Source organism: Eretmochelys imbricata, chromosome 14, assembly GCF_965152235.1.
Source record: "Eretmochelys imbricata isolate rEreImb1 chromosome 14, rEreImb1.hap1, whole genome shotgun sequence".
Taxonomy (NCBI): Eukaryota; Metazoa; Chordata; order Testudines; family Cheloniidae; genus Eretmochelys; species Eretmochelys imbricata.
The window spans coordinates 6,489,369-6,510,008 of record NC_135585.1 but is presented as its reverse complement, the minus strand read 5'-3'; the positions used below and the strand labels follow the sequence as shown (position 1 = coordinate 6,510,008).

Below are 20,640 nucleotides of genomic sequence, written 5' to 3'. Positions count from 1 at the left end.
CCAATTCTGGTACAATTTAGTGCTGTCCAGACTTCCCTATATCTCCGCAAATGCAGTTGCGGCATGACCCACCCTATGCCTGCTACATTGGAGATGAACCTGTTGTGGGGTGTTTTCTCCTCTCCTCCTAGACAAAGGATGAAGCTGCTCAATTCATTTCCACTGGGAACCCAATGTAGGATAAGAATACAGGTGAGGAAGACTGTAAGGGTCCAGTGGTGATGTCCTTAGCCACTGCTTACACACCTGGTATCAGATCTATAATTGGTCCTGAGCCTAGCACCCAGCCCCCTCCTGTCTCAGCCTGCCAAGGCCCAAATGTGGGATGCAATCTATGACAAAGTCAAAAAAGGAGACAAAACAATTATATATTCAGCAAATGCATAGTGGCGTAGGAGTGATTCCTTTGTGAGTGACTCTGCTTAGAGCCTCAGCTACAGGAGTCTAAATTTCTGATGCTAATGATTCAGATAGGGCACCGGAGAGACAGACAGCAGACCTAGACTCCATGGTCCACTGTGTGACCTGGCGGAAGTCACTTCACAGCTACTTGCCTCAGTTTACCCAGCAGTAAAGTGGGGATAACGAAACCCCCTTTGTAAACAACTTTGGTCTACATTTTAATTTAATTTGACAGATGAAAAGCTGGACATTACGGCAACAACAGTGTGAAAGGCTGCCAGCGGGGAACAACACAAGTGATGTGGGACACATGGAACTTTGGGACTAAAATGAGTGACCTCCTTTTAATCCCTGGACACAGAGGTATGTCAACCCTGAACCAAGCCCTTAGGGCCTGGACCTGGCTCAGCCCATATCCACTCCAGCCTGCCTATATGCAGCTCCAAGACTCAACTCCTGGGACAGGTTCAGCCAACTAATGGCCCTCAGAGCCCATTCCAAGGGCCTAGTTCCCAGGGCCTATATCTAACCCCAGCTCAGCCTGCCTCTAATGTCCCATGCTCCGCCCTTACTGGGCCCTCAAAACCCCCATTTAGCTGGGCCCAGGCCTGGTTCCCAGAGCCTGTATCTAGCCCCAGCCCAGCCTGACTTTTGGTCCCCAGTCCATGTTTGGATCTTAGAGCTTGTACCCTTGGGGCCTGTGCTTAGCCAAAGCTCTGCCTGGGACTTGGGCCCTGTGCCCAGCCCAGGATCTCAGGGGCTTGGGTCCAGCCTCAGCCCGTGCCTGGTCTTCATGCCCTGTGCCCGGCCCTTGGGGCTCACGCCCAGCCCAGCCCGGATCGGGGGCCCTGTGCCCAGCTCGGATCTTGGGGCCTGTGCCCGGCCCTTGGGGCTCACGCCCAGCCCAGCCCGGATCGGGGGCCCTGTGCCCGGCCCGGATCGGGGGGCCTGTGCCCGGCCCTTGGGGCTCACGCCCAGCCCAGCCCGGATCGGGGGCCCTGTGCCCAGCTCGGCCTCGCCTGTGCCCGGCCCTTGGGGCTCACGCCCAGCCCAGCCCAGCCCGGATCGGGGGCCCTGTGCCCAGCCTGGCTCGGACCTTGGGGCCTGTGCCCGGCCCCCGCCCTCAGCCCAGCACGCGCCGGGCCCCCGCGTCCCGCCCGGCTCCGGTCAGTGCCGCTGCCCCCAGCCCGCCCCGCCCCCTTCCCACGGAACGGGCGGCAGCGCCCCGGGCGGAGGCTGGAGCTCGGGGCGGGGCGCTGCAGCCCTTAAAGGAGAGGAGGAGGCTGGGCCAGGCCGATCCCTGAGGGGTTGGTCCCTTTAAGGGGAGGGCGGGGCATAGCCCCCCGTTTAAGGGGCGGGGCTGGTTGCGGAGCTTTTTTCGAAGGGAGGCGAAGCGGGGACGACAGAACGGGACGCCGCGGTCTCTTTAAGCGGGAGGCGAGGAATGTGTCGGCGGCTCCTTTAAGACGCTGACGGAGCGGCGCGTCCCCTTTAAGGTTGCCGGGGTGACGGCTCGCAGTGAGAGCGAGGCGCATTGACGTCAGGTTGGCAGGCGATTGGCCGAGAGAGCTGGTTTCCGGTGGGATCTGCCGCCGCCGAGACCGGAGTCCGGGTCGGGGGGAGGGGGGTGAGAGAGGCCGAGGGAACCGCCCGGACCCCGCGGTGAGTGAGGGCTCCCGGGTCCCGGAGGCCCCGGGGAGAGGCCGCTGGCCCCACCGGGGAGCACGTCCGGAGCGGCCTGGGTCCGTGGGGAGGAGGGGGGATGCCGGGGGAGGGAGGCTCGCGGTGCCGGGGAGGCCCCGGGGGAGGGCAGGGCACTGATGGGGGAGGGGAAGGCCCCCTGGAGGGGGAAGGGGGCACTGGTGTCGGGGCGATCTAGGGGGTCGGGGGGGGGAGGAGGGTAGAGCACGGGGGGGCCGAGGAGGGTCCGGAGTGGGGGGGGGGCAGGGCACTGGTGGTGGTGGTGGGGCACCCGGGCGGAGGGCAGGGCACTGATGGGGGAAGGGGGCAACTGGTGTCGGGGCGATCTAGGGGGTCGGGGGGAGGAGGAGGGTAGAGCACGGGGGGGGCCGAGGGGGGTCCGGAGTGGGGGGGGGGGCAGGGCACTGGTGGTGGTGGGGCACCCGGGCGGAGGGCAGGGCACTGATGGGGGAAGGGGGCACTGGTGTCGGGGCGATCTAGGGGGTCGGGGGGAGGAGGAGGGTAGAGCACGGGGGGGGCCGAGGAGGGCCCGGAGTGGTGGGGGGGGGGGGCAGGGCACTGGTGGTGGTGGGGCACCCGGGCGGAGGGCAGGGCACTGATGGGGGAAGGGGGCACTGGTGTCGGGGCGATCTAGGGGGTCGGGGGGAGGAGGAGGGTAGAGCACGGGGGGGGCCGAGGAGGGCCCGGAGTGGGGGGGGGGCAGGGCACTGGTGGTGGTGGGGCACCCGGGCGGAGGGCAGGGCACTGATGGGGGAAGGGGGCAACTGGTGTCGGGGCGATCTAGGGGGTCGGGGGGGCAGGGCACTGGTGGTGGTGGGGCACCCGGGTGGAGGGCAGGGCACTGATGGGGGAAGGGGGCACTGGTGGCGGGGTGATCTAGTGGGTCGGGGAGAGGAGGAGGGTAGGGGGGGGCGAGGAAGGCTGGAGCGGCGGGGGGCAGGCCCATGGGGCTGGGAGCAGTCTAGTGGAGGTACGGCAGTACGGCTTTGTTTGGGAGCCTGAGAATTGCGGGAGGTTTGCTGTGCTGGCGGGGTGTGTGTGTGTGTGTTTTGCGTGGGGTGGGGGAATCTTCTCCCTCCTGCCCCCGTGCACATGTGCAGAAAGAGGAGGTTTAGCTTGACTGACACGCACCCCGGCCTGTGAATCCTGCCTTACCTGATCCCTGGGAGAGGGGCTTGGCAGGGTTACCTTTTCCACCTGAATGGCAGGGACCCCAAGTTGGCATAATTTGAAAGGAGATTCCTTTATGTGCTGCACCAATCCCAGTCAATAAACCACAGATCTGCCAAGTTTTGCTTATTTGAAAGTGAGAAGGTATTATAGGAAAATGTTTAGGTTTTCAAGATTTACATTGGATGCTTCAATAAAACATTAAAAATCCATCCCCTTTCTTAAAAAGATTTTTGCAAAGGTTTTCAATGAGACACTTACAATTTCGCTTATTTCAGTCTTTCTGGTTCAGACTGCTGCTTCTCATTAATCCAAAACTAATCTCAGAATGAGGGCATCTCCCTTACAAAGGGATGAGGCTAACATTTCAGTTGCTGTCTGGGGGGATCCCTCACCCCATGTGAGGAGCTTATTTTGTGGTTTGAATGTATTCTGGTTGTTCTTCACATCAGGGTTCCACTGTAGAGGCTTACATTTTGGCACTGGCGATTTAACTAAAAATTAGAGATGGGAACAAGGTCCAAAATTTGGATCACGATTTGTAACTCCCTGAAGTATGGCATTGTTTGGGTTCTCATAGTAAAGTCATTGCAATTGCGTATGGTGGCTTTTTTAATAAAAAGCTTTGTTACAAAACCTAGAGAGTTCAATGGAAAAAAGTAGGGTTGGTTTGCTTGCTTGACATGTATTCTATTGGCATTGTTTTTTCACAGTAGTCTCTTTGAGCCACTAGCTACTCATGTTTGCTGTCTATCAGCATGATGATGCTTTTTCCATAGACTCTAATTTGCGGGCTGTCATGGAGCCACAAAAGTTACTCTTGGACATTTAATTAGGCTACTTATTGACCTTCAGCATGCAAGTTGTCAAAACAAAAGGGGTAACTGTAGAACTTTCCTCAGTGTAAAGCACGTGTGTGTTGCATAAACACCACAATGTGTCTGCTTCTCTACATTACTTTTGTTGAGATAAGTGACAAGAATGCAACCTGGTTGAAGTGTTGTCTGTGCGGCATTAACTTTAGTCCTCCTATAATCTCTAGTAGCACATTTCAAAGGAGCATAGTTAATGTTCTATTGACGATATTGCTCTGTATGCTATGTTTGTCAATCTTGTGCCTAAATAGAAAAGCATGTGTAATAGGACTGTAGCACTTGGATTTTTTCAGTGACTCTTCAGATATTAAATATGCAACTTATTTTCTGTCTACCTTTCTTTCCTCCCAAAAGCGGATATTGGGATCAACACACTTCATTGTAAATTCTCTACATATCCACAGCTGTCCCTACTATCTGTGCCCCAGGTAACTTTCTTAACATGGTGTTGTGGTTTTGGTTTTTTTAAAATGTAACCTTTGAAAATGCTCTTTTAAACATATTTTTACTTTTCTCTGTTTAACCTTTTTTGAGAGCAACTTGAATAAACAAAAATTGGTTAAAGTAACACGTACGGAAATTTTCACGCACTGGAAGTTATGCTACTAATAAATCCTATTTGGATCCTGCATTGTATGTAATGTTTTGAAATCTAATAGTTCTAATTACTGTGAACATACTTCAGAATTAGTGTTTTTAGTCTAAATGTCACCCCATTTTAGTTAACTTGAAGTGGAGCATCTCCATTGGGCAAACATCTGTATTTCCATGTCTTCTATTAGCTGTTAATTGCTACAACTACCAGAGAGGTGACTTTTGCTATTACCTTAACAAGTTTCACCATACTTAAGATATTTTTAAAACTTGCCTCTGTGGTGTGAGAGGGACCTCACTGGGGCAGGAAATCTGGGGTATAATTGACAGCCTATGCCCATATGACTCTATGCCTTTCAGAGTGCTAGGGATGCTGAGTTTCATTCAGCAGGGGAGTGGTGGGGGGGGGGGGCAGGGGAAAACCACTGCTTCTGTTGGGCCTGTGGGAATTTCTCTAGAGCAACCCAAGGTTCCCGCTTCCTCCCAGCTGCCAAGTATATCACCTCTCTGCACTGCTGGACAGAGCACAGACTTGGGAATTGAACATTTATTTTAATTACTAGCCCTGCAGATACTTTAGGATTTTTTTAAAGCAAGATCATTGCAACAAAAGCTAATATTAAGCATAGCTAGGGAGCACGTCAACTGGATCATCTTAATTCTACATGTAGTTCATATAACTTTTTTTTCTCTAGAACAGCAGCAATGGCAGCCTCTAGCAGCAACACCAGTGAGGAGGAGCGTAGCCTCAGAGAATGTGAACTCTATGTCCAAAAACACAACATCCAGCAGCTTCTGAAGGACTGCATTGTACAGCTATGTACAGTCCGACCCGAGAGACCCATGGGATTCCTCAGGGAATATTTTGAAAGATTGGAGAAGGTAAAAATAAGTCTGCGGAGCAGGGGGGAGAATGCAACAGCCTGAATTTATTTAGTCTCTTAGTTACTTAAAATAAAGACTGAGATTCAGATTTGACCAATATTTTTATTAGTTGTTTATGTTTGAAACTGAAGCAAAGTATTTGTTTGGAAAAGAAAGTGTTTTTTCTATAGCTAAATGCCAGTTGCTCACTAGTGAATGCTCACTAGCATCCCTATGGCAACCAAAAGTATGCGCACATGATGGGGGGAGAGAGAGAGGCTAGTAGGGAAACAGATTCAAGTTAGCTACTGAAAGTAAAATCTGTCAGTTTGGTACTGGGGTCAATAGGTGGGACATATGGCCTGACTTATGATGACCTACATGATTAAATTTATTTTTATGTACAGCCCTGAAGTATTTTAGTAACAGCCATTCAACTTTTATATTGAGGCCAATTTTCTATAGTGAGTCGTAGGTATAATATTGAATGGGGGGGGAGGGGAATAGTAATCCTAGCTAGTTCATTGAGAACTAACATTTGGTGACTTTCCTCTTGTACTTCAACTGAGACTTGTACCCACATTTCAAATAGGTAAACTTGTCTTTGCTCTGTTATGAACTTAGTGTTTCTACATTCTGTCCCAGAAGTGAGCTAAATGATTCTTGCACACACCTTGTATAAAGTAATCTCGGATCCTTATGATCAAAAGTACTCTGTAAATATGATCTTCACATTCCAGTGCCCACTTTTGCAATTAAGACTAGCCCTATTGAGTGATTCATTATTTAATATACCTATTTCTTATATCGGAGCATCTTTACAATAGCATTTTCATGCAAGGTGTGATTCAGGGCAAAACTTGGTGTAACTGATCTTTTCTACCAGCATATTCATATCTAGTACTTTTCTGTTGCCTGTTACTATCTGTGATATTCTGCATCTGCAAACCAATAGTCTTTGGTTAATACTGTGGTGGCTATTGCTGTCACTTCAGATTATATTCAGTTGCAGACACTTCTCTCATTATTTGCATTCTGTAAATCCATATGTATGCTTTTCTCCTTATTCTAAATTACTTTTGCTAATAGTTTCCCCTCTCTACTTCAGTCTGTAGAAGAGTGTAGATCAAACAACATACAAACTGTGGCATCTGCCTTATGATTCTATCATACAGACCACTATTTAGTTATTGGATCCATCCGTGAATGCTGCAGATTTTAATACAAACTCTGCTATTGGGCACGATATCTGAAGAAAAACCTCCATTGTTTTGTGGCCAGGAACTGAGATAATATGTCCAACTTCCTACATTTTTAACCTGAACATGTAGTTGCATCTTCAAGAACGGTCTCCATATAATGCTTTTAGTAAACTACCCAACTCCTGTAAAGTCCACTGATTGTCAGTGTGGGGTTTGAGTTACTCTAATCACAAGTAGATTCCTAAATTCTGCATTTCAACCTCTTTTTTTTTTAGTGTAACTGTTTTGAATATTGCAAAATTACCTTATTGCATTTAGTTCAGCCTATAGCTAGAATAACTACTGGGATGTAAAAGGGGAAGAGGCAAATGTTTTTGTGTAATCAGCTAACATGCAGCGAATGCAATATTTAATCTGGCAAAAGAAGCTCAAATTCCTTTAGTAAGACAACAGGTCCTGCTACCTCTGTACTTAAGTGTATGTATTTGTCCATGTTAAAATAACTTAAGAAGGTTTTTTTGTTTTTTAAATGTAGTAAACTGTATTCACTCTGAGTCCAAACCTATAAGAAGGTTGAAAATAATAGTAGTTCAATATTTACATTTCCCCTAAATGGATTTTTGTAAATTTCAGTTAAGGTCCTTTAGTATTATCAAAGATAAATCACCATATATAATGTTAACTGACTCTAGTGCAATCATTTTATTTATCTGATTCTATATCAAAATAGATCTATAATCTCAAATGAAAGCATGTTATGAATTTAAACACTTTGCTTGTCTTGAAGTCCATTTTTATATGCAGACCTGTATTTGAAAAAACAAAAAAAAGTACTCTTCTCTAACTAGTTTCATCCATTCAGGACCACGGATTCTAAACTTGGCCTTAGTGTAACCAGGCGTCATAATGCCTAAATAGCTATCAAATAACAGAGAACCAAAGTTTTAGTCTAGCACAGGATGTTCTCTGACAACTGTGGCTGAAGAGCACAATGCTAAGCACTATTATTAATCACCTCCAACTTCTGAGTGAGTGAAGAGATTTGCAAAGGAATGTGGTCTTTGGATGCATCTCTGACAAAATAGAACTATCTGATATATCCCGTAACCCTGTTAAATGGGGGAGATAGAGGCTGCTGTGGCAATATGGACAAAAAACATACTAGTAAGAAACATTACTTTAAAAATTGAGGCTAAATATGTAGCTGAAATAAATACCACTGTTTAGCTCTTCCTTTCTGTAGTTACAGATTTCTGATTACCTCTTCCACATGAAGTATCTCTAACCATGATTCATTTTATGTCTTAAATTTAACTTCCATCTGTTTGAAAAAATCAGTTTTGAAACTTCTACCTCAATATTTTTATTTATTTATTTTTAAATTCTTGTGTCCAACCTATTTACCGGAATTCAAGCCTTTCTTCCTCTAAAAAGTATTGTGGTGAAGAATGCTTCTATATGAACCAAACTACTACACTTCAAATAAAATGTCTGTGTAGCTAGTCTACGTGTGGCATACTGACCTTTTGTGTGTTCTACTATGCAAACATGTTACTTAACTTATTGTTCTTCACTGGGGTTATTAGCTACACAATACTGTGCCTGGCCTCGTACTCTGGCTTATGAGCTGTAGAAGCTTAGTGTAGATAGTGCATACTACGGTCCATTAGGCAATTGTTAAAAATTGGGCATAACTGTCCATGAGGATAAGAACACTTTTTAAAAAATATACTTTAAATGTAGAACTGGGATACAAAAAAGATTTAAATTGTCCTGTTCCCCTGTGCTGTGCCATGGTCTCTCCCATTCTTAGGAATTGCAGGGCACTTGACACAGTGAGTGTCTTATGTGCAGAACACAGGCACAATGGGGTTATTTCCCTTAAATCCACAACAGCAAGGTGAATTTAAGGGAAATCTTTTAACATTCCTTGTTTTAGCATTTGATGGCTTAATGCTAACTTTTTTTTTTCTGAGATGTCTAGAGTGGCATGCTGATTTGCTGGCATCCATTAGAGGTACAAATTGCACAGAAGTCACTGAGACTACTGAGTCCCTTAATGAGATTTGGGTTCAGAAGTATTTAAAATATCTAACTGTGCAGTCCGATAGTCTGCAAGTGAAAGAATACTTCTTATAACGGCTGATACACTGCTTGCTGGCATGGGAGTGGAGGGCTCATGGGAGTGGAGTGAGGCTGTGTATTACTTGAAAGTATTCCTAACTCTTAAACTTACTAGACTTCAAGTTGTGTTCCTCTTGATATGTCTATAGTATTGGAACAAATAGAGTGGACCTTACTTCATGGATAAATTTTAAAACAACTTTTGACATATATTCTGAATGTGTGTGCAGCCATCCTTGGAAGTGGGGTGTGGAAATTGAGTGAATGTTTGCAGATCTTGTCATTATATATGCTGTAGAAAGGATGCTGTCAAATACTGCAGTTTAAACCCTACCTTTATGTCATTGAACTATTTTTAACAAAACCTGAGTGTAATGGGCTCTTCCCTAAAAATAGAAAGAAATAAGTTTAAATATCCCCCTGCTCTTTGAAACATCACACACTATTTCATTCCTGCATGAGAAGCAGGAAGTGAAACTGACTAAACAGGCCAGTGGAGTTTCTTTGGCCAGCTCAGAAGTATAAAATGAAAACTTGCTGTAATGTTTATCTGCTTTTTCTTTCCAAAGCACTCTGGTTATACATGGCATTTAAGTGGCATTGCATGTATATCCGGAGTGGAGGATGGCAGCCAAGCAGAACGCTGCCCAGCGGTACATGGGAGGGGAGAGTTTGGTCAAGGACGTTGGATCAGAGCCTGCAATTAAAAGTGCCCTGGGATCCAGGCACAGCAGATAGTTCCTCAGTTTTTTAAGGTCTTATCCCAAAGTCCTATACCAAAATGCTTGGAAAACTTAGCTGAAGCTGTCATGATTTTACATACTTTGGTTCCACTTTTGGTTCTAGCAGTGTCAAATCTGCTACTTAATCTGTTGTCTGCGCTGCAGCTGGCAGTGTGATTGTTGCAGCAGTGGTGTTGGCTTGAGCTAGCCAGGTGGGTGCAGATCCAGGGCATCAGGCAGGCTTGACTCGCTCGGCTCGCTTGAGCCACCGCCAGTGCAGCAATGCCAATGCTGCTATTTTTGGTGCGCTAGCTTGAGCTGAGCTAGTGAAGTCTGTCTACCTGCACTGGTAGTAGCATCTCCTAGCTGCAGCGTAGACATGCCCTGAGTTAGCTCCTTCAGTGCATACAGAGGGACCAGTATTCGGGGTGACAGTCTAGCTAGATTTAACTTTATTTCAGTTCTAATAGTCTAGTGTGTCTCTCACTCATTCAACTTGACAGGTGATCAGTATGGAATAATATAACTCTTATAAAAGCTAATAAATCTGTGGCTTGGAATGTAAACTAATTGGTGGATTTATGAACACTAACAACCATCCAATAGCTCATTTATGTCTCTGTTAAAATAACCTAAGGTTATTAAATACCTACCTGGTCAATGACTTGACCTTGTTTTCCAGCTGCTTCTGTAACGTGGTTTTTTGTCTTTAAAAGCCAAACCCCCCCCCCCCCCCCAAAAAAAAAAAAAACAAAAACAAAAAAACAAACAAACCTCAGTTCAGGGGAAACTACTGGGTTCACTTGTTGAATGCATCCTATGCAAGTAACAGCAGTTACAGTGGAGTTCCTCCATTGTGTGTTGATTACGTCATAAGAGTGGGGTGAAAGTGCTCCTTTGTTTTAATAAGGGAAATAGACATTTGACTGACTCTTGTCTGTTACGCTACTTTAAAACACAGCAGCCTTAGTGTTATAGAAGTATCTTCCCATCTGCCACAGTATGAGATGAATAGTAGAGAGGAATTTCCTACGTTGGCAGACTGAACTGGAATATGATCTGTAACTAAATTTTTACCTTTGGATTATGTGACACGGAAACATTTCCTTCCTGTTTTAGGAGGAAGCAAAACAGTTGTTGAATCAACAGAAATCTGGGTCACGCTCAGACTCGCGTGAGGATGAAATCTCCCCTCCTCCACCTATGAACCCTGTGGTTAAGGGCCGAAGAAGGCGTGGGGCCATCAGTGCAGAAGTCTACACAGAAGAGGATGCTGCATCTTACGTTAGAAAGGTGGCCTACACTTCAACCATTCCCAAACCCCTGCAAATTTAAGCTTTGATCATATATATGCCTCTCTATTATCCGGGGACCATGTTGCTGTCCTCTGTGAAAAGCCCCGTTTGTTGCCCCAGTGGTGTTACACAAATGCATAGCAAACCACTTCTGCTTTGTGCATCAATTCTGGATCGTGCCCAGCTGGTGTGGCCTCGCTAACCCACATGGTAGGTCTACATAAGTCATGCCAAGCCATGCATGTTGTTTACTCTGGACTGGAGCCTGTGATGTATGGTAACAAGGCTTTGGTTTCACCTGAGCCATTCCCACTTCTGGACAAATCCCATCCTCTTCCTGTTCCACGGTCTCACTCCATAAAATCTTCGGATATGTTTCCTCTTGTTTCTTGTTTCTGGCAGAATTTCAGTACAGTGCACTATTATGGTAGAGCAGCTTTCTTCCATTTTTTATGGGTACATTACTACATTTATAATCAGTGCTTTGTTTTTGATTATGCTCTAGGTTATTCCTAAAGATTACAAGACTATGGCTGCTTTGGCTAAAGCAATTGAGAAGAATGTGCTATTTGCCCATCTTGATGATAACGAAAGAAGGTAGGAGCTAATCTCTTAATCTGGCTCTGCTTTGCTATCAGTATGATTTCACTGTAGCTTTTTTAAAGCTTTTAGTGTTTTAAAGAACAAACCTTTTAAACAAATCACAACATGCAAAACTGAACAGCTTTATGAGGGGAGACAGTCCAGCCACATCGATAACCGGAGAGGTCCTGAAGAATCTCTCTCAAATGTCAGTACTAACACATGTGCATATAACAGGCAACCAAACTGTTGATAACTTTGAAATCTCTTCCAGTGACATCTTTGATGCTATGTTCCCAGTCACCTATATTGCAGGCGAGACTGTCATACAGCAAGGTAAGTGACAATGTTTGCATTGATAACTAAACAACTTGTAGGTTGTGAGATTCTGGATCTGTGGGTTTGTTCTGCTCTTATGGCTATAAGAACACTTGTTGCATTCAGTAGACCTTGCTTGCTTTTTATGTCAACCACCACTTATGTTGGGGCAGGGCGGGAAGGAGAGTGGAGCCATTGCAGGTAGTCTCTGTCTGTATCAGTGGCTTAAACTGTTTTGATGGCTCTGTAGAGCATACTACAGGTGAGTTTACTGGGGAGAGGTAATGCTGCTGCTCTGTTTCACAACAGCTGGTGTCCCTTTCGCAGGTAGGATGAGGAAATGTGCCTGTGGTGACATTTTTCCCAGCATAAAATAGGCAATGTGCGCTCTTTTTTTAAGCCTCATTGAGGCATCTTCCAGCAGGCCTGGTACCAAAGGTTAATATATAAACCCCCCAAAGTGCCTTTTTAATATTCCTCTGCCATTTTATAAAACATGAATCACTTTACAGCTTGTGTGGTGGGTTTTTTTCTTTTTTTCAACTGAATTTTGTATTTTTTTTCCTCCCCCCACCCCCTCCCTTATCTTTAGGTGATGAAGGAGATAACTTCTATGTTGTCGATCAAGGAGAAATGGATGTAAGCTTTAATAATGGCTGAGATTTTAATTGTATTAACTGAGAATGTATCCATCCCTTGCAAAAATACTGGTAACATCTTGAGGCCTTTCTTTATGTGGAAATTAATTATTTTTTCTCTGGCCTAACTGTTCCGTTATCCATTCTTTTGGGATATTCCTTTAGAACAGGGTCCTTCTCAAGAAAGCTTATTTTGCATGTTACTCTTTGCTCCTTTTGAGCAGCTCTGTGGATGTGGCTGCCCAGCTGTGCAGAATATGAACACATCCTATATTGTAAGACTCCAAATGAACAGTTTGAATGCTGACAATGTTTCATGCTGTATGAGCACAGAAACAAAGGGAGAGGAGGTATACTAGGGGTAATCAAGAAAGTTGGACCTTTACAATAAATAAGTAAATCATTGATCATGGTATAATCAAGGTCCAGACTCCAGAGACAAAAATAACAATAGTCCTGATAATAAGTAAATAGACTTTTGCAGTCTGTTCAAAAGCATCTGGCTGCAGCCCACCTATTGACTACCCCTGGAGTATATTCCTGTAGTTGAGGCACAGGACTAGTAAAGACAGACCTGGGTTTTATTCCAAGTTTTGCCATAACCTCTTGTGATCTTTTCTGTTACCCCAGCTGTAAAATTGAGTTAATACTTCACAGGTCTATCAAGTTCTGAGACTTAAGTTCACAAATCCTTGGATGAAAAATGGAATATACCTACAAAGAATTATTATGATAGTACATACAAAGACAATCCTTTTCCCCCAAGTATTTGAAATCTCAGTACAACCTGGAAATGGTGCCAAATTGCTGATTAAATCTCCAGTCTTTCAGGGGTGATCTAAACTAGAATATTTCCCTGTGTAATATAGTCCAAAAACAGCACAGAGTAAGAGGAACTTTTAAAATATCTTTGTGGCCAGTTGTTTGCCCTTGTTGACCAATGCGTATTTCCTTTCAGGTATACGTGAACAACGAGTGGGCAACCAACGTTGGTGAAGGTGGCAGCTTTGGAGAACTTGCCCTGATTTATGGAACACCCAGAGCAGCAACTGTCAAAGCAAAAACAAATGTGAAATTGTGGGGTATTGACCGAGACAGCTATAGAAGAATCCTTATGGCAAGTTTTTTTTTTTTTTTTTTTTTTTTTTTTTTTGAATGTATGGGTTGTGCAGTTAATTCAAGGTAGCATATTTACTAAACAGAAATGTCTTTTTGTGACCTTGCGTGATCATTCCAGTTACTCCTGGTTACTAGGGCCTCTGTCTGCATTGTACTGCACAAGGACTCATATCTTGGATAAAAAGAAACTCAGACTCTGTTAGGTCATTACTAGTAACCATGCTGTCATTCACACAGATTTTGTATATGTCTGGCAAGAAGGGGAGGGAAAGATTTTGAGTTTTGTTAGGTCAAGACAAATCTAAAATTACAAATGCAGTATTCGATTATTGTGGTATCTGTGCTTATATTTAATCTGCTATAACAGTGTGATTGCTCTTATTGGACTTTGAGTCTCCTACCCTCTGTCTTAGCCTGCCACTTCGCTGGTCTGTGTTTAAATAGTCATAAGTGACTAAAGTCAACCGTGCAGCCTAGAATCAACATGAGGCTGATCCAGCAATCTTTACTCATGCCAGTTGTCCCTTATACTCTAGCATTATTACTCACATGAGTAAAGGTTGCAGTATTGTGCTATGAATTATGTAATGCATGCATCATAATGGATATGGATAAATATATAACTCTTATCAAAGTTCATTACAAGTAGAATGTTTTTTTTTTTTTTAGTATTTAGGGACAGTATATTGTGCAAGCCTTTGCCTGAGTGCCTTCTGAGAGGTTCTGAGTGCACTCAAATCTCACTGAAATTAATGAGATTTGAAGGCATTGGCACTTTGCAAATTTGGGCCCTTAAAACAGAATATATTAAGTCTTGTTGAATTGGGTGGCCTTTTTTGTGGCTTATCTTTAACTTTCCTTTAAAACTACTACAAAATGAGTAGAAAATAAAAGCTTATCTTGGTGTTTGCCTGGATTTTTTTTTTTTTTTTTACAGGGCAGTACATTGAGAAAGAGAAAGATGTATGAAGAATTCCTTAGTAAAGTATCTATATTGGGTGAGTGAGAAGGCTTCACTTTAAACTTTGATGTAATGGTGGATTGTAATGAGGTGGATACCCAGTTAAACCTCTGTCATGGTAATCTGTTAAAACGAATTACATAGTGTGTGCTGATTTTTTTGCATAATCCTAAAGCAGTGTCTACACTACCACTTAGGTTGGTGTAACTTATATTGCTCAGGGTGTAAATAAGCCACCCTCCTCCTCTAAGCTACGTAAGTTTCACCAGCCTAAGTGCCAGTGTGGACAGTGTTATGTCAGCGGAAGAACTTCTCTTGCCTACATAGCTGCTGCTGTTGAGAGTGGATTACTTAGGTCGAGGGGAGAGCTCTCTCCCATTGGCTTACAGTGGCTCTCTAGTATAGCTGCTCTAAGGTCTCTAGTGTAGCCATAGCCTAAGACTATTATAATTAAGGTCTTGATTATTACAAATGTGTTTTACCAGAGTAATTTTGAGAGTGGGAACAGATACTGTATGAAGCATACTAAAGACTTTGACTGTTGACTTTGTTTAGAATCTCTGGACAAGTGGGAGCGTCTCACTGTAGCTGATGCCTTGGAACCGGTACAATTTGAGGATGGACAGAAAATTGTGGTGCAGGGAGAGCCAGGAGATGAGTTCTTCATTATCTTAGAGGTGAGTGACTGTTACTTCTGCTTAGTATGTTGAGTTACACAAAACTAAACATCTGGTTCTAGGAATTTATTTTATTCTCCTTGTGTCTGTGTAAAACTCTGAGGAGAATGACGTGACTAACAGTTACACTTTTGGGTGCCCAGGCAAGGTGAATGTAAATTTGCTCCGCTGTTTTTTATAAATGGCACTTCCAAGAGAGTGAGGTAGCTCATCTAGCCCATAAATCAACCCCCTCAGGTACCTGTTAGCTGAGGGAATTGGAAACCCTGGATATCCTCTTTTGGTGGGTGTAAAACTATTCTGGTCTTATACCTGAAGGTAGCTGTAGGCATTCTGGTATGTGCTATATGCGTCTCTAGATAAGCAAGCATCTCCAGAAACTGTCTTGCTAGTTTCACAATCTATGAACCACAATATTTCTAATGACCTGTATAATTTTTTTTTGTGTGTGAAAGTTATCTTGATAATCCATAGTATCATACTGCAGGGACACAGCACCCTCTCAGACCTGCACTATTTCCCTAATTTTTCTGAATACAGAGGAATAGAACAGGAGATGGCTAGTAATGTTTCTTGTTACTGGTTCCATTATCTCTTGAGTTTCCTGCTAATCAAAATATAAGATGCCTGTAAAGTAACAAAGAAGGCGGTAGGAGTTCTAAGATGCATGTAAGTACCATCCTAAGGGGATTTAAAGGAGAGACCCAGAGGACTGTTTTAATATGAATGGATAGTGAAATGTATGTGAAGTGTGTAATGGGGCTTTTAATGGATAAGACACTTCCTGTATGACACACTGCACTGAGGCTGAGTTCCTGTGGAAGTTAAAATATTTCAAATGATACTGGCAAACTCCTTTTGCTAATAACTGATTTATTAAAGGGCACCGCTGCAGTGTTACAGCGGAGGTCGGAGAATGAAGAATTTGTTGAAGTGGGCAGACTGGCACCTTCTGATTATTTTGGTGAGTTACATTGCTGCAGGTATAATTGGCTGCGCCGTTGTCACTGTGTCTCCATAGCTGGGTGATAGATCTCTTACTGTGGGTTAAGAGGGTGATAGTGGCAGGATGGGTTTGGTTATTTTGCCAACTGTTTGAGAATATCTGTTTTGTTTAACTTCTGTAACTACATTGACGATCCTTTGAGTACCATGTAAATGACTAAAAGCTCAAAAGTCCATGTATTGTGGTAAGGTGGTACCATCTCCTTTAGTTCCAAGGTCTCAACCATCTTCCATTATGAAGACCACTTTAGCCTCTGTATTTTTAGCTTAAAAATTTATTATTCTGAAAACTTTCAGATACATTGATAGCGAAGGAAAATATTTAGTTGGATAGAATATAACATTTATTGATTTATGGAAAAATATGTAAATTGATCAGCTTCAAGTGAAGTTTTTCATGTACATACGCACTTTCTTCAGGAGGGCTTTAATGGTATATGTTGCACCCGTTAAGGTTGTGACAAAATATACATTTCTTTATATTTTGTGAGTAATATTGGATGTACTTAACTGTAAAGTACTTTGCTTTTTGGAGGGACACTAACTTGATCGTGGTGGTTTTTATTTTGACTGACTTTTTTTTGCATCCAGCACTCTTTAAATAGTGTAGTGTATAATTTTGATTTATGTCTGTGTCTGCTTTATTTTTAACGCCTCTGAGGTTTAAAGAAATATATCTTGGGATGTCTTCAAAACAATGAAAAAAGTGCACAGGCCTTCTCTCCCTCTCCCTTCCTTTAGTGCAGAAGCCTACCTGTGGCATATTCAGTTTTTCAGCTTTGCTGGTACTTTAATTAGCATACAGCCTCTTGCAGAGCCTGAAGAACATGCGGAGGAGTAGTAATGTGCAGGGTCTTCAGGCAGATGCATGAAACTGGAAGTGCAACTTACTATCAAAAAAAAAAAAAAAAAATGGAGGTTGACTATATGCAAAGTAATCGGGGAAAATGGCTATTTCCTCATACTTTTCACTTTAGAATTTCTGGGGGTTACTGTTGCTACACGTAGGTACAGAATATTCTGATGGAAATATAACTGCCAAGTTGAACATATCTCTGTTCTAGGTATTTAGAATTTGTGATAGGTAACCATGTTGTTACTTAGTAACTGTAACAGGTTTTTGAAACAAAGCTTTTTGACTTTGTGGTTTTTCTTAAATGGGAAGCTAGAGGTTTCCCGATAGGGGATCTCCATTAGCCCACTGCCAAAGCATATCTAAACTGAGGGAACTGTTATCTCTTAAATTAGTAGTCATAGATTTCAGATCTGGTTGTATTCAAATGGTGCTTTGTTGGGTTTTTTTACATTAAAAAGATGTCCTTGGATACCAGGTCCTTATGTTTTCGTAAGATACACAAAGTCATTTCTACAGCATGTTAATAACTATGCAGGTGCTTTACTGTAAACAGTTACCTTTTTTTAACCACTCATTCACTAGAAAAATGACTTGGACCTCCTATGAATTGTGAAACCTGTACAAATAGACAATGCAGCAAACTGTCCTGAACACCCCTGAGTATCCCCAATTTTTTTCCCTCGAATAAAAGTCTACCTTCATAGAAGACACTATTCTTGAAGCAGCTGACTTGACAATCCCTTGAATAGTTTCTAAGCACTGATTTCGTTATTAATACAACTCTATTCACAGATCTTTCTGATCCGTGCTAAAAACCTGGCGTTCTCTTCTCTGCACTCTTGTAGCAGTTGTAAATAGTATGGTAGCTACAGTTCTTTTAACCATGTTCTCATTTCCTGTCGTCCCAGGTGAAATAGCTCTATTGATGAACCGTCCTCGTGCTGCCACAGTCGTTGCTCGTGGCCCCTTGAAATGTGTAAAGCTTGACCGACCCCGATTTGAGCGTGTCCTGGGTCCGTGCTCGGATATTCTCAAACGAAACATCCAGCAGTACAACAGCTTTGTATCCCTGTCTGTCTGAAATTTTGCTCCCTCTCAAATACATGCTTCACGAATGCAGACTGCTTTATTCCCTTGTGCAGAGCCACACGGCCACTGGCATTTGCAGCTTCCTGTCTGTTTAAAGAGAAATTGCTTTATCAAAGCACCATTTTTATTTTAGAGCATTAGTTCTGTGCTCTCTGTCCCGTTAAATAGAAAGTTCTATGGAGACCTTTGCTGTTACTGCTTCTCTCTATGCAATGTCTAGTGTCCGACTTGGGCCATTGCTGACTTGCTTTTTGGTGAAGAGATCTCCTGGCACTAAGCTAATTGCCATAGAGTCGGGATGTAACAGTGGAAAAATGTTTTTTACAGATTGTTCATATTTTTAGGCTGTGGTCCTAATCTACTGTCTTTTGAAAAGAGAACTGCCCTTATAATTGAGCTTCTCTAGGTTTAAATTTTCTGGGTACTGTAATCCTCAATTCAATCCTGAGGCATCAGCTGCTAGTACAGCCACAGTTGGAAGTTAGCAGTCGCTCTATACCCTTGTCTACTGGTTCAAGATTGCTTGGTTATGTTTTGTCAGGTTTCGCGTAAAAGCTTTTAAGGTTTATAGTTCTGGTCAACTGCTGCAGATATTACTTAGTTCCCTGACTCTCACTGCAACTGATCTTTGCCTGTCTTGTTGTCAGCTGTGGATTCACCCCTCTAGATTGTTCCTGTTCCTAACCTCAAAAGCCAAACTTTGGGTTAAACACTTAACTTCAGTCACTTGTCGTTAGACTGGCACAAGAATTGTACAACTACCCAGCTAGTGCCAAATAGTAATGTTTGTGCTCTGGATGCAGTGCAGGAATTGGAAGTGTACATTTTGTTTTGCCCTGTAACTTTTGCTTGCTACTTATTTCACAGTTGACTCTGTCCTTCAAAAGATTGTTTGCTCAGTTAACTCCTTGGTACCCGGGAAACTAATTTTGCCTGTTCACAACCAGCATCAGATGCAGGGTGGAGCATCTAGCCCAATGAGATGAATGGTGATGCTGTGGAGAATGTGAGGCAGAAAAAGTGAATGTCTTGGTTTTTCCTGCTACTCAGTTGTTTTAAGTAATGTATATTTTTAAACCAGCCGAAAGTTTTTATCTTTTTAGTTTTCATTTTAAAGTTAGTCTGAACACACATACTGCATCCTCTATTTCCTGCCCAGCTTTTCAGATTCACGTGAGAAAATATTTTACATATTTTTGGAACCTGTTGCTAAGTCTTAAATGTATTTCAGTATTTACCAGCTTTGTGTTGTATTATTCTGTGCATACCAATATTACCCAACAAATTTGACTGAATTCCACAGTTCAATAATGTAGGCAACTTAAGGCTTCCTTTAAACTGTAATTTATATGAACTAGCGTAGGGTTGTATTTGGGAGTGACAGCAAGCATTTTTGCATTCATTATGCAACTGTTTCTAATGATGGATCCCTTCTTTTTTCCTTTCTGAGGTAATTGGACTTGGAAGACTACTTTCCAGGCTTGTAGACATTTTTTTAAATGTCTGCTCATCAGACATAAATACAAAGTTGAGGGATCAGATCTTTGCGGTTTTAGGGATATTTTAGAGTCCACAAACTCCCTGAGATGGAATTAATTGTAAAAGGATTATGTTGTGTGAACTATTTGTTTTTTCAAAAGATCTTTTGAGTGGAGGATTCCTATCAGTGCTCTACAGGAGTAAACAAAACTAGTTTTTTAAAACTATTTTCTTCAGTTTTCACTGTAGCTAGGTTTTTTCTTTATATATGTTTAGTTACTTTGAAACTTGATTTGATCCTTGTTGAAGCGCCAAAAAAACACACACACACCTATGTAAACTAGTTAGAGCTCCACAAAAAATGCACATTTTTTTATATAAGGCTTTCTAATCAAGTTTCACTATTGCATCTTTTTAGCTTGCTGTTTACTCCCTTTTGTAGTTTTACCTACAAGATTTTAAGATAACTCAGCTAAGTCTGAGTTAAATATTAATCACAGTTATAGCTTTACCTTTGTGTGCAATTTAAATATGTTTGAAACCACAGTTTGGCATAGTTTGCCTTAGCTAACATTCAGGGCTTTAGAAGTAATCTCTTGCTAGGCCACCTTTTAGCAAAGTTATGAAGTCTACTGCCCTAGAGAGCTATAGTCAACCAGAGGACCATTTTTGTATTGTTATCTGACTATATAAGTCTGATGTACTGTATGTGCTAATATATTATTATTCCTTTTGTTATAGATTGTCCTAATGGCAGGTAAAGCAATAAAAACGATTTAAATTCTTAAATGCAATCTGTCTTTTTTTTTCTCCCCCTTGTATCTTATTTTACTGTGGTGTTGAAGGATGAATTGTTAATGAGTTGTAGGGAGCAAAGTAGCTTAATGCATTAGCTTTTTACGGCTGCAGACTTGAGTTCAAATCACAGCTTAGCTCACAAATGAGAATTCCCTTCACAGCACTTACC

The 20,640-nt window shown here is 42.8% G+C and overlaps 1 protein-coding gene across 4 annotated transcripts; it reads left to right on the top strand.

Moving 5' to 3' along the window:
* Nucleotides 1-1,834: 1,834 nt before the first annotated feature.
* Nucleotides 1,835-20,462, top strand: PRKAR1A (protein kinase cAMP-dependent type I regulatory subunit alpha). Of its 4 annotated transcripts, none has more exons than XM_077833330.1 (12): nucleotides 1,835-1,946; nucleotides 4,503-4,576; nucleotides 5,443-5,624; nucleotides 10,774-10,947; nucleotides 11,455-11,546; nucleotides 11,806-11,867; nucleotides 12,442-12,488; nucleotides 13,446-13,604; nucleotides 14,544-14,604; nucleotides 15,123-15,244; nucleotides 16,127-16,208; nucleotides 18,014-20,462. In XM_077833330.1, exons 3-12 carry the CDS (start codon nucleotides 5,448-5,450, stop codon nucleotides 18,184-18,186), a joined length of 1,149 nt encoding a protein of 382 aa, XP_077689456.1. In that variant the 5' UTR covers nucleotides 1,835-1,946; nucleotides 4,503-4,576; nucleotides 5,443-5,447; the 3' UTR covers nucleotides 18,187-20,462. The 4 variants fall into 4 exon arrangements, with proteins under 4 accessions (XP_077689456.1, XP_077689454.1, XP_077689455.1 ...); XM_077833328.1 differs by having other exon boundaries at nucleotides 1,836-1,946; nucleotides 5,438-5,624; XM_077833329.1 differs by lacking the exon at nucleotides 1,835-1,946 and adding an exon at nucleotides 1,982-2,064.
* The last annotated feature ends 178 nt before the right edge of the window (nucleotides 20,463-20,640 follow it).

Excerpts from the sequence above, each read along its gene's own strand:
- PRKAR1A (XM_077833330.1), top strand. The coding sequence starts at position 5,448 with ATGGCAGCCTCTAGCAGCAACACCAGTGAGGAGGAGCGTAGCCTCAGA. Across the intron at positions 13,605-14,543 it reads GCTATAGAAGAATCCTTATG|GGCAGTACATTGAGAAAGAG; the intron begins GCAAGTTTTTTT and ends TTTTTTTTACAG. Across the intron at positions 16,209-18,013 it reads GGCACCTTCTGATTATTTTG|GTGAAATAGCTCTATTGATG; the intron begins GTGAGTTACATT and ends CTGTCGTCCCAG.